General features: G+C 18.8%; 2 protein-coding genes across 2 annotated transcripts; one reads left to right on the top strand and one right to left on the bottom strand.

The window, feature by feature from the left end:
* Positions 1 to 252: 252 nt before the first annotated feature.
* Positions 253 to 3,753, top strand: GDH3 (glutamate dehydrogenase, putative; the record flags this gene model as incomplete). The annotated part of the gene is made up of 1 exon (XM_028679622.1): positions 253 to 3,753. The coding sequence occupies one exon, from the start codon at positions 253 to 255 to the stop codon at positions 3,751 to 3,753; it is 3,501 nt and encodes a 1,166-aa protein (XP_028531518.1).
* Positions 3,754 to 4,732: 979 nt separating this feature from the next.
* ApiAP2 (transcription factor with AP2 domain(s), putative) lies at positions 4,733 to 11,387 on the bottom strand (the record flags this gene model as incomplete). Its single annotated transcript, XM_028679611.1, has 2 exons — positions 4,733 to 4,886; positions 5,008 to 11,387. The coding sequence occupies 2 exons, from the start codon at positions 11,385 to 11,387 to the stop codon at positions 4,733 to 4,735; spliced, it is 6,534 nt and encodes a 2,177-aa protein (XP_028531517.1).
* Positions 11,388 to 13,776: the final 2,389 nt, after the last annotated feature.

Here is a 13,776-nt window from a genome sequence, read left to right as displayed (position 1 = left end):
AAAATTATTTTTATTATTATATTTATTATGAACTGAGAATTTTTTTTTTTTTTATAATATTTTTTATGTATTTATTTATTTATAAATTAAGAATAAACACTTATATTTAAAAATTTTTTTTTAAATTTGTATTTTATATTCATATATACATATATACGAATTTTCATTATTTTAATTAAAAATATTTTAAAATTATTTGTTTAATTAAGTGATTCAAAATACAAAAGTAAAAAAAGGGGAAATAAAATTATAATGGGTATTACGAGTAAGAGATCAATAAGTTTGCCTATTAATAATGGAGAGTACTTTGGTAGTGAACAATTTTCTAATAATAGTGTAATTTGGGAAGAGAAATATGAAAAAACAAGAGAATTGTTGAGAAGTTATAATTTATTTTCAGATCATTTAATAAATTCTAGTGTTGATTTTTATTTTAATAAATTAGGTTTTAATAAGTGTCATTTTGAAGAAACAAGTTCTAAGATGATAAGTAAAGTGGTTGTATGTATAATAACCGCAAAAATTAATGAGGAATATTCAAGTGATAATTATTTTCCAATATTTGAAGAAAAGTATGATAATGTAATTTATATAATTAGTAGAGTGTATGCTGATGATAATAAAACACGATTAAATTATAAAATGGAGAAGAAAATAGAAGAAAAATATTTTAATTTTAGTGATATGTCAAAAGATTGTTATAGATTAAAAAGTTTTAGGTCAGTTCACTCAGTGTTTGATAAAGAGCACACTTGTCAAGGGCCATTAAGAACATATATATTAGAATTACCAAGTTATAATGATGATATAATAAGTGAAAATGAAACAGATTTAAGTAAGTTAATGGATACAAATTTTTACAATTATATAAAAGGTACCAAAAGTGAACAAATATATTATGAACTAAATAAAGCAGTACTAAATGATTTAACTGGACAACTTATACAAACACATTATTGCGAAACATCAGAAAACACCTTTACATTAAATATTGCTGTAAAAAGGTGTAACGTAATATCATCTATTTTTTCTTTAGTTGGAGATTGTTTAAATATGCATAGATGTTTTTCTTATTCAAAGTATGTTGAACCATTAAAGAATGGAGTTTTAATAATTATATTAAATGTTAATGTAATTACATATACAGAAGAAGAAAAAAAAAGTTTAAATATTAAAGCAAAAATTCATAAAATTGTGAAATCATTAAAAACTCTTTGCTTATTTCGTGATCCTCAATTTATTCAATTATCAGTTAAAAGAGTTTTCACTGCTGAAGAGTGTGCATATATTTATATTATTATAAATTTTATTACTTTTTTTTCAACTAATTCATACGCTAGTTATAAAAACGTAGAAAATGCATTGCATTTAAAAGGTGATAATAATATTTCTATTTTAAATGATTTTTATATCATTAAAGAAAAATTAAAAAGTTCTAAATATACTAAGGACGAAATTTTAAAATGTGCTCAATGTAACTCTAAGACTATAAAATTGTTATTTGCCAATTTTGAAAGAAAGTTTTGCAGAAACAAAAAAATGGAAGATAAATCAGAATGTAAAAATTATAAAAATAGTAAGGATATTATCGACGAAATTGAAGATAATCATCATAAAAAAATTTTACAATATTTTTATATGTTTGAAAAATATTCAGTAAAAACTAACTTTTTTTTAACACATAAAATAAGTTTTGCTATATCTTTTGACGGGTCATTACTAAGAGAATCTATTTATGAAGCAGAACCATATTCTATTATCATGATTTTAGGGTTAAATTTTGTTGGATTTCATATAAGATTTAGCAAAATATCTAGAGGAGGAATAAGAATAGTTATATCAAATAATACAAATTCCTATATGCATAACTTTGATAACTTATTTGATGAAGCTTATAATTTAGCATATACTCAAAATTTCAAAAACAAGGATATTCCTGAAGGAGGCAGTAAAGGAATCATTTTACTAAAATCTGATGTTTCCAATAATGTAAATACAAGATATATAAAAAATTTATGTTTTTATTCTTATGTTAATTCTTTATTGGACTTGTTGATTAACAAAGAAGATGAAAATGATTCTTCATTTTCATTTGATTCAGTCAATGAAATAATTGATTTACAATATACAAAAATGAATGGAATACGCAAAATGGATCAAAGTAAAGAAAAATGTAACACCATACAAGATAATTATAAAGATAATAACTATATCAACGAAATAACAACAGATGTACATCAAAAAGTTAGTTCAGAAATAAATAACAACAAAAATTATTCAAACAATATTACTGAAGAAAATAAAAAGGAACACATTTTAGAAAATGTAAATGAAGATCTTATCTTTTTAGGGCCAGATGAAAATACAGGATCTGATCAACTAATGGATTGGGCAGCTATAATGGCTAGGAAGAGAAAATATAAATATTGGAAAACATTTTCAACAGGAAAATTAAGAAAAAATGGAGGAGTTCCACATGACTTTTATGGTATGACAACATTAGGTATAGAAACATATATTAGAATGTTATGTGAAAAATTAAATTTAAAAGAAGAAGATATATGCAGATCAGTAGTTGGTGGACCTGATGGAGATTTAGGTAGTAATAGCATTTTACAATCCAAAACGAAAATTATATCCATTATTGATGGTTCTGGTGTATTATATGATAAAAATGGATTAAATAAAAGCGAATTAATAAGATTAGCTAAAAGAAGAAACTATACAAAAAAAAAATTAAACACTTCATGTTTACTATATAAGGACAAATACTTATCTAAAGATGGTTTTAAAATATCAATTGAAGATCATAATGTAGAGATATTTGGAAAAATAATTAAAAGTGGATTAGATTTCCGTAATAATTTTTTCTTAAATCCATTAAATAAATGTGATTTATTTAACCCTTGTGGTGGTAGACCACATTCTATTAATATATTTAATGTTAATAATATTATTAAAGATGATGTTTGTATCTACAAATATATAGTAGAAGGAGCAAATGTTTTTATTTCTGATGATGCTAGGAACATTTTAGAAAATAAGAATGTTATTTTATTTAAAGATTCTTCAACCAATAAAGGAGGTGTGATATCAAGTAGTTTAGAAGTTTTAGCAGGATTGGTATTAGATGATCAACAGTATATTAAATTAATGTGTTCTCCAGACAATGACATACTATTAGTAGAGGAAAATGAATTAACTTTTATAAACCAAAATCAAAAAAAAAATCATTTACCATCATTTAATAGATATACTCTTAATAATAATACTGAGAATATTAATCAAGAACCTCAAAGTGAAGATGATATTCTTTCAAATGACGATGAAGATGAACAAATTTCTTCTTTTTATAAAGAATATGTCAAAGAAATTCAAAATAAAATTAGACATTATTGTGAATTAGAATTCGAATCCTTATGGACTGAAACCAGAAGAACAAAAATTCCTATTTCCCAGGCTACCAATATTTTATCAAAAAAAATTAGCGAGTTAAAAAAGGATATTTTAGAATCCAATTCTCTATGTAACGATTATAAATTATTAAAAAAAGTTTTACAAGATGTTATTCCATCAACATTATTAAAACTTGTAACTTTTGATCAAATTCTTGAAAGGGTACCGCATGTTTATATAAGATCTTTATTTGCTTCTTCATTGGCATCCAGCTATTATTATTCACAACAATTCTTAAATGATTTATCTGCTTTTGTTTTTTTTGAATATATTCAAAAATTACGAAGCCTTAGTTAAAATGAAATCAATAATGAACAATAATACATCAATTATTGAAAAATACAAACATACCTACAAAACAAAAAAAGAAAAAAAAAAAAATTTTTTAATATACATGTATATTCTCATAAAGGAATAATCACATAAACGTAAACGTATAAAAAAGAAAATTTATTATTTCTGAAATTTTTGAAAAGAACTTTTTAAAAGATAAAATCATATATATAATTTGTAATTTTATTCATATGTCTATATCTTTTTTTTTTTTTAATAATAATAATTTAGCTTATTAATTTTTTATTAATAATTTAAGTATATATATATATGGAATTTTTATGAAGATTAACTTAAAATATTATTATTTTATTTTTTTTTTTTTTATTCAATAATGTATTTTTAATTTTTATCTTTATTTTTGACGTTAATATATTTTGGTTTTTATGGCCAAAATTTTCTTTTTTTTTTTTTTTTTATCAAAGCTTAAAAAGAGATTATTAACAAAAAAAGGTACATTAAAAATAATAAACCAAAAAAAAAAATGGAAAAAAATACATAAATGTATATAAACAATCAAATCAAGGAATATACATAAAAAAAAAAATTGAACAAAAAAATATATAAACAAAAAAAAAAAAAAAAGAATAAAATAAAATAATAATAATAATAGTAATAATAATAATAACAATAATAATAATAATAGTAATAATAATAATAATAAAACAATGTGAAATGTAACAAAATTCTCAAAATTTATCTTAATGCAACAAATGAAAAATATATAATTTTTTTTTTTTTTATAAACAATGAAAAAATGTAATTAATGGTTTTATATTTTGATATTAAACTAAAAAAACAAGAAAAACAAAAAATATGAAAAAAAAGTAAAATATATGAAAATATGAATGATAAAAAAAAAAAAAAATGGAATAAAAAGAAAAAAGAAATAGAGATAAGTAAAAGATAAAATAATAATGAAATGAAAAAAAAAAGTGCCTATTCATTTTTTATTTTTCTTATTCATTTCATATTTCAATTGAACAGCTAATTCTCTTGCTACATTAAAACCATATATACGAGGAGAAAATCCTCTTGTCTTTCTTTTGTCATTTTCCATATACATAACCCTCCATAATCTTCTATTTGTATCATACCTACAAAAACAAAAATAAAAAATTCATACAGTATATGAAAATATATATATAGAGAGAGAGAACAAATTTATATACACAAAATTTCGTATTTTTTTTTTTTTTCTATTTCCAAAATTCTTACCAAACTCCTGAAACTTTTTCCCCATTCTCATTATAAGCTCCAGTTTCTACCTTTTCTACACCGTATTTTACTTCTGAAGATTTTTTTCCTATTTTTGATTTTCTTCTAGTATCAGATGCTTTCGATTTTTCTATTTCCTTATTTATATTAAATTTATTATCATATGCTTTATTATGTAGATTTGCTTCTTTGGAATTACTTTTATCTGTTTGCAAAAGTGCATTTTTTGGTTTTCTTCCCTTTTTCTTTCTAATTTTTGTTTCACTGATAATTTCTTTATTACCAACATTTTTCTCATTTTTTCCATCTACTAAATTTATTATGTTAGTTTTATTTGCTTGATAAGAATTAACTTCACCGTAAGCTGATGCTATAATACTTTTTAATTTATTTTTGTTGTTTCTTTTTTCTATTTCTTCCATCTTTTCTAGTGATTTATTATATATATCTTTGTTGGAATACTTAGGATTAGTCATTTTTTTTTTGGAATTTTTCATATACTTCACATTTTTCATACTGAAATCATTCTCTTGATCCTCTTCTATTTTCTCAAAATTTTCTCTTAAATCATAATTTTTATTGCTATTGTTATTAAAATCAAAATAATTTTTTTTTTCTTGTAAATGAAATTTATTTTTTATCATTTTTTCTTCATCATTTCCTGTCATTAAATTCTTATAATCACTATTATTAGTATTAGAATCAAAAATATTTTTATTTAAATCGGTATTCATATTATTTTCCAAAATATTATCACTCATTAAACTATAATTAGTACTATTCATTTGCGTTAAAATATTTTCTTTTATGTTTCTATTATCTCCTTTCATAGCAATATTAATTGGTGCAATGCTATGAATATTAATATCATTTCTATCATCTTTAATATTATAAATTTTTGAATCTTTTTTTAAAATGCCATTATTATTATTATCAATAAAATTATTTGTATCTATGTTCATATTTGATTCTATTTCACTTTTATTATCCAAAATCATTTCATTCATGTAAGTATTACCTACTTTTTCTCCTAAATAAATATTATCTTGATAACTATTGATATTATTACTACATGAAATATAACTTAAATTACAACTTTTGTTATTATAATCATCTATTTCATTATCCCCATGATTTTTATTTTTAATAGAATTACTTTTGCTAAAATGTGTATTATCTATTTTATTTAAAGAACTTTTCAAAGACTTGTCATATATATTATTTTTCACTTTTTTATTTATTACTTGTTCATTCGATGCACAGAAAGATTTTTCTTCATTCTGTATTTTTTTCTTTTTTAACTTTTTATTACTATTATTATTATTGTTGCCGTTTTCTGTTAAAATATATGTTTTCCTCCTCTTTAAACTAAAATTTTCTTTATCATCACAATTCATCATAATTAAAGATGAACCGTTTTTATTAAATGTATCATAAGATTCATTATAATTACCCCATTCATTAATTACTGTAGATAATTTATTATTACCATTATTGTTATTATTATGATTATTATTATGACTATGATTTCTATCAATGTTTATGTTATTATTAATGCTATTATCATTATTATTATTATTGCTATTATTATTAACACTATTATCATTATTATCATTAGTATTAATGTTATTAATAGCAGTATTATTGTTATTGCTATTACTATTAATAGTAGTAGTAGTTGTAGTAGTACTAGTATTATTATTATTGCTAATACTTTTATTATCATTATTACTTACATTATTATTATCATTAATATTATTATTACTTATTTTAATATTAATCTCTTTTTTATTTTTTTGTATATTTTCAATAGAATAGCTTCTTAAGCTATTAGGATTGTTTATCATATTTATTTCGTTGTAATTAATTGAACTATCATTTATCAAGTTCATTCCATTTGAATGAGATATATTTTGATGGAAAGAATTTCTTGAATTCTCAATTAAATTATTAGTATCATTATTATTATTATTATTATTATCACTATTATAATTATTATCATTATTATAATTATTATCATTATTATTATTATTGTTATTACTATTATTATTATTATTATTATTATTATTATTATTATTATTATTATTATTATTATTATTATTATTATTATTATTATTATTATTATCTTCATTATTGTTATTTTCCTGATTAATATTACAATTATTACTATTATTATTATTATTTCTATTATCTTCATTATTGTTATTTTCCTGATTAATATTACAATTATTACTATTATTATTGTATTCTATAATATTTCTATTACTATTATTATCTCCCATATTATTACTATTATTACATTCTAAAATTATCTTATCTTTAATATTATTAATACTTTTTCCACTACAATTCCTATTATCTTCATTGCTGGTATTATTATTAACATTATTATTATCAATGATATTATTACTGCTGTTGTTATTACTACCATTATAACTGTTATAATTATTCATATAACTGCTAATATTATCATCGTTATTATCATTGTTATTGTTGTTATTGTTATTTTTATCATTAGAATTATAATTAGAATGAAAATTATTACAACTTTTATGCATGATATTTTGATTAAATAATTTCTTGTTCTCATTTTTATATTTTGTCCTGTTATTTTTTTTGTTATTATCGTTTCTAGTTTTCAAATTACCATTTATAATTTTATTATTTACTGCCCTATTTTCTTCATTACTCAATTTCTTTGCCTTTTTATACTGTAACGGCTTTACTTCTTTATTGCTCATAATATTAGGTATGTTTTTGTTATCAATTTCTTCACAATTCATCAAATAATTATTTAAATCGCAAATATTTTTATTTTCAATTTTTAATAGATTTTGCTTCATTTCTTCTTCATATCTCATATATGAACCATCTCTACAATGCAAATTCTGTATTTGACTACTCATTCTTTTATTATTTTCTATCTCATATGCATTATTATTCAATTTATAATTTGAATTATAATATGACTCATTTAAATATATATTTTTACTATTATTATTATAAATATTAACGCTGTTATCATTAGTCGTATTATTTGTATTATTATATAAAAATATATCATTTTTGTTAATTTCTCTAATTTTATTTATGCTATAATAATTTATTTTATTATTATCATTTAAATCCCTCATACCAACTCCATTCATTTGTATTATTCTTTTCTTTTCATTTATATCATTTATATTATAGTCTAAGTTATTCATGTTACTTACTAAAATACCATTATTTAAAGGTTTTTCTGAATTTGATGAGTTTATATCGTTGTTACAACTATATTGGTGTAGATTGTAGTAATTTTCAATGGGTATTTTATTTTTTCTCATATTAAAATCATTATTATTACTATTACTGTTGTTACTACTACTATTGTTATTAGTATTGCTATTAATGCTATTATTATTGTTATTATTATTATTGTTACCGTTATTATTACTGTTGCTTTTATTATTGCTAATGTTACTACTATTACTATTATTATTAGCAGTATTATTATTACTCTTACTATTATTATTGCTATTACTGTTACTGTTATAATTATTACTACTAATATTACTTAATGAATTCAACTTTTTATAATTTTTCATATTTTTTCTTAATATTTGAGAATTAGAATTAATCATAGTATAATAATTGTTATCATGAAATTCAAAAGGAATACCACTATTTATATACTTATTATTTTTTATATTTTCTGTATTTAATAAATTATTAGATATACTACCATCAGGATTTAATGAAATATTATTTTTTAATAAAATGTTCTTATTATGGTATATATTCATTTTTTTATTATTCCCACCATTAAAATATGAAATATTACTCATATCATTTTTGTTATAAGAATTATGAAAACCATCTTCTTTGTTAAACACTTCATCGTTGTTTCTAAGGGGTTGCATATTTTTGTTATTTAATTGATAAATTTCATTTATTTCATAATTATTATTCAAATTATTGTTTGAATTTATATAAGATGAAAACATATTATTGGTAACTAATTCTTTAGGTACAGTGTTTGCGTAATAATAATTGCTTTTCTCCATTTTTTCTTTATTAATATTACCACTGTTATCGACAATAGATACATTTATATTTTTACTTAATTTACTATTATATGAGTTATCATTTCTCATAATAGCATTATTATTTAAATAAGAATTTGGTATATGTGCTAAACTATTTTTATTATTGTTTTCACTATTGCGCAATAAATAATTTTTATTCTTTTCTTCTTTTAAATTATGATAATAATCATTTTTATTTAAATGATTTTCATAAATATTTTTAAATTCATCTACTTTACTTTTATAATAAAAAGGATAATTCTTTATTCTATAAAGAATATCTTTATTATTATTACCATTATTATCTCCGTTTCCTGTTATTTCTTCAATAAATGAGTTATTATTCATATTATAAAATTTCATATTTGATTCATATTTTTTTCTAATTTCGTTTTTTTCTGCTATTTTATTTTGTAAATTAGGTGTATTGTTGTTATATACATCCATTTCATTATTATCTATAACTGTCAATAAATTTCTTTGTAACGTATTGTTTTCAATATACTTCGTGTTATTTAATTTTTCATTAACAATTTTGAAGTATAAATTAGAACCTTCTTCATTTATCTTACCATATGTTTTACTTACTAATTCCTCATTAAAATCATTATTTAACAAATTGTTATCATTCTTTTTTTTATTACTATTTTTTGTAAAATTTGAGTCATTTTCTTCTATTTGTTCTTCATTCTCATCTTTTTTCAAATTTTTGCTACTTTTAGTTGGCGAAGTATTTTTTTTTTTTCTTTTTTTCTCATGTTTTAATAATAAATTTAATCCTTTTTTTAACTTACAAAAAAATAATTTGTTTTTCATATATTTTTTTGAAGGAGAAAAATTATATGAATCCATTAAATCAGTTGATTTATTAGACGCGTAATTTTTTTTTAATTTTTTATTTTGATTTTTTTTTTTATATAAATTAAAATTTTTACTTGTAAATGGATAAAAAACATCATTCATAGTAAAAAACATTTGCTTCTTATGCAAATAGGTTTCAATTATTTGTAAAATCCTGTTTTTTTCGTCCTCTATATAATCTTGTGAAAAATCACTATATTCTTTATTCTCTTCATTTAAAAAATCATTTTTACTTTTATTTAAAAAAAAATTTTCCTTTTTTTCTTCATATTTATCTTTTATTTTCTCATTTTCTTGGAGTTTTTTATCAACTATTGCCTTTTTACTTTTTAAAGAATTTTCGTCACCAATTTCTGTTAATTCTTCTTTATTATCTATTTCTTGAGAAAATTTAGTTAAACATTTTTCCCTTGAAAAAAGCGACGAATTAGCATCATTATTACCATTTTCAACTACTGTGTCATTATTAAAAAAAACATCAATTCCATTTGTCTTTTTTTTTTCATCTGATATATCAGTAACCATGCTATTTTTTAATATATTGTCATTAACGTTATCTTTTATTTCTTTTAAAGTCATATCTTCTTTATTTCTATCATCACATATAGCTGTTTCCTTACTTATTCCTTTTGCTGCTACTTCCAAAATTAAATCTACGGGCTTTTCTTCATTTGATAATTCATTCTCTTTATTTTCTTCATTAATATGTATACTTTTTTCCATTACACATTCATTCAAAGTACTATTTTCTATATTCTCTAAATTCATTTGTTTATCATCATTATTTTGAAAAATATTATTTTTTTCATTTTCTTGAGAACAAATGTTATTATCAATAGAAATATTTCCATTTTCTTCTAGTTCAGTGTTCATGTTATTTTTCTTTTTAATTTCATATTTATTATTTTTTTTTTTCTTAAATATATAATTATACATAAAATAAAAAATCATTTTTAATATTTCCTGTTCAGAATAATTATTTGTATTAGTCTGCGCATGTTCATTATACATGATATTTTCATTTTTATTTAAATTACTCTTTTTAGAATTTTTTGAAAATGGGCTAGAGAGATATGTATTTTTAGTGTTTTCACAATTTTTTGTATTATTATATAATCGATATATGTTTTTCCTTTTTTCATTTATATTTAAATTATTACTTACATTATCTAAAGTGGAATAAGTTTTCTGCTTTTTTTTTTTTTTATAATTATACTGGCTTCTTGATGAATTCAAAGATAAAACTACTTGTCCTTCAATTCCATCTTTTAATTCATTAACTGCAAAATCTTCATTTTCGTTAAACTTTGCTATTTTTTTTAAATAAATATTGAAATAATAATTTCTATATGCACATACTAATAAATGTAAATATTTAAAAGGAAAATTATAAAAGGCCTTTTCTTCTTCTAGCTTATTTTCAATCAAAATATTCATTTCAAAATCATCCATTATTTACAATTAGAATATTAAATCAAATATATCTTTTGAAAATTAAAAAAAAAAAAAATTATAAATATATATATATATATATTTCTGAAAAAAGCAAAAATAAAAAAAAATAAAATAATAAATGCTTCAATACAATTTATAATTTAATTAATAAATATGCATATGAAATAATTTACAAAACAAAAAATATATTGTGTAAATAAATATAAAAACAAATTTTTAAATAAAAATCATTACTTATTTTTTATAAATAATTAAATACTTATAATTTTACATACACTTTAAATAAAAATTATTAATATATAAAAAAAAAAAAAATTATGTAAAAAAAAATTCTAAGAATAATTTTAAATAAAAATATATATATATATATATAATTTTTCATTAAAAAAAAAAATAAAATAAAAAAAATTATGATAAAGACAATTTTAATATTTCTATGTGTTTATTAATATTCACCAATTTTAAAGATAAATAATAATTATACATACATACATATAAATTATGTAAATAAAATTATACACATTCTACATTCCTAAATAATTTATTAAAACCAAACTTTATTACACATTATTTTATATGCATTTTTTTTTTTTTCCATTTTAAATTACCTATCTTTTTTTCATTTCTCATTTATGCAAAATAGTATTAATTCAAATATAAAAATAAAAAGGAATAAAAAAAAATTGATAAAATTGCACATACTAATGATTATATTTAGGAAAAGGAAAAAAAAAATTTTTTTTTCTAGGTTAATTATTAATGTTATAATAACATACATATATGCATATGAAACTCTCCAAAAAATATCTATGATTATTTAAAATACCAATAAATATAAAAAAATGAGCATATATAATAATATCTATAATGTTACTCTAATATATCATTTTTATTGATCAGAGAGAAAAAAAAAGAAAAAGGTATATAAAATAAAAGTATTAAAGTATATATGTAATAAATATATACTCTTTTTTTTTTTTATTTTTAGATTTCTTCTTTACTTTTACATATTTTTCCTATATTTTTAATTAACTTCATTTCATTTACTTTTTTATATATATACTTATTTTTATACTCAACTTTTTATTTTTCTCTTAATTATAACTAATTATAATGTTAAAAATATATTATAAAGACAAATTTAATTATATAAAGAGCATAATAATAATGTTAGAAATAAATAATTAAATATTTAATAAATTAGAAAAAAATTTATAGCATTTTTAAAGTACTACAATTTCTTTTAATTTCTTTTTTTTTTTTTGGTAAAAAATATTACGAATAAAATGTATATATATGTATTAGCTTTCACTAGATATATATATTTATATATTTATAAAAATAAATATAATGAATTAAAAAAAATTAATATTTGTATCTTATTAAAGGAGAAAACTAATAGTATTAAAAAAAAAAAAGATACGTAAATATATAAATAATTTTATATTTATATAAAACTCATAGAAATTTCTACTAAAAATATATATATATAAAATGAAAAAAAAGAAAAAAAAAAAGTTTAGCATTTATTATTCTACATATAAACAAAACATTTTTAACATAAAATGAAAAATCTTAGATATGTATATATATGAATATAAAAAAAAAAAAGGAAAGGAGATTTTTTTTTTTTTTTTATCTTTTAGTAGAAATTATATAATTAAAAAAAATATGTATATTTTTGGTAAATAATAACCAAAATAAAGAAACAAAAAAAATGTAAAAATAATGTATAAAATATTTGGAAAAATTAAAAAAGAATCGGAAAATCAATATAATGTAAAACGGATAAATTAAAAAAAAAAACTATTAATCTTTATAACCCTTTTTAAATATATTAATATATCATGTAAAATAAAAATAACAATATCATACAAAAACTTTCAAAAAAAAAAAAAAAAAAATTTTTATATATCTCATTAAACTATGATTTTTAGTCTTAAAAAAAAAAATGATTTTATTCCTCTTATAAAGTATTTTAATATAAAAAATAAAATAATCAAAAATAAAAAAATATATAAAATACTCAAAATATATTTATAAAACAAAAGAAGAAATATATACAATTATTTATTAAAACATTAAAATATATATAAATATAAAAAAATAAAAAAAGATACGGGTTAAATTTTTTATATAAAAATGCAACTTTCTTATCCCAAACTTACACATTTAAAATAGTTTTTTTTATGAAAAGAAAAAAATAACAAAAAAAAAAAAAAAAAATAAAATAAAATAAATAATAAAAAAATAAAATAAAGAAAAAATGTTAAAATTTTAAAATATTTTTTTCTTTAATAAATGCGAAACATAAGAGAGAATACTAAAATTTATTTTAATTATAAGTTTTTACATTTTTTTTTTTCTATATAAATACCATTTATGC

This window comes from Plasmodium relictum (assembly GCF_900005765.1).
Source record: "Plasmodium relictum strain SGS1 genome assembly, chromosome: 1".
In the NCBI taxonomy this organism is placed as follows: domain Eukaryota; phylum Apicomplexa; class Aconoidasida; order Haemosporida; family Plasmodiidae; genus Plasmodium; species Plasmodium relictum.
This window is presented reverse-complemented; position numbering and strand designations above follow the sequence as displayed.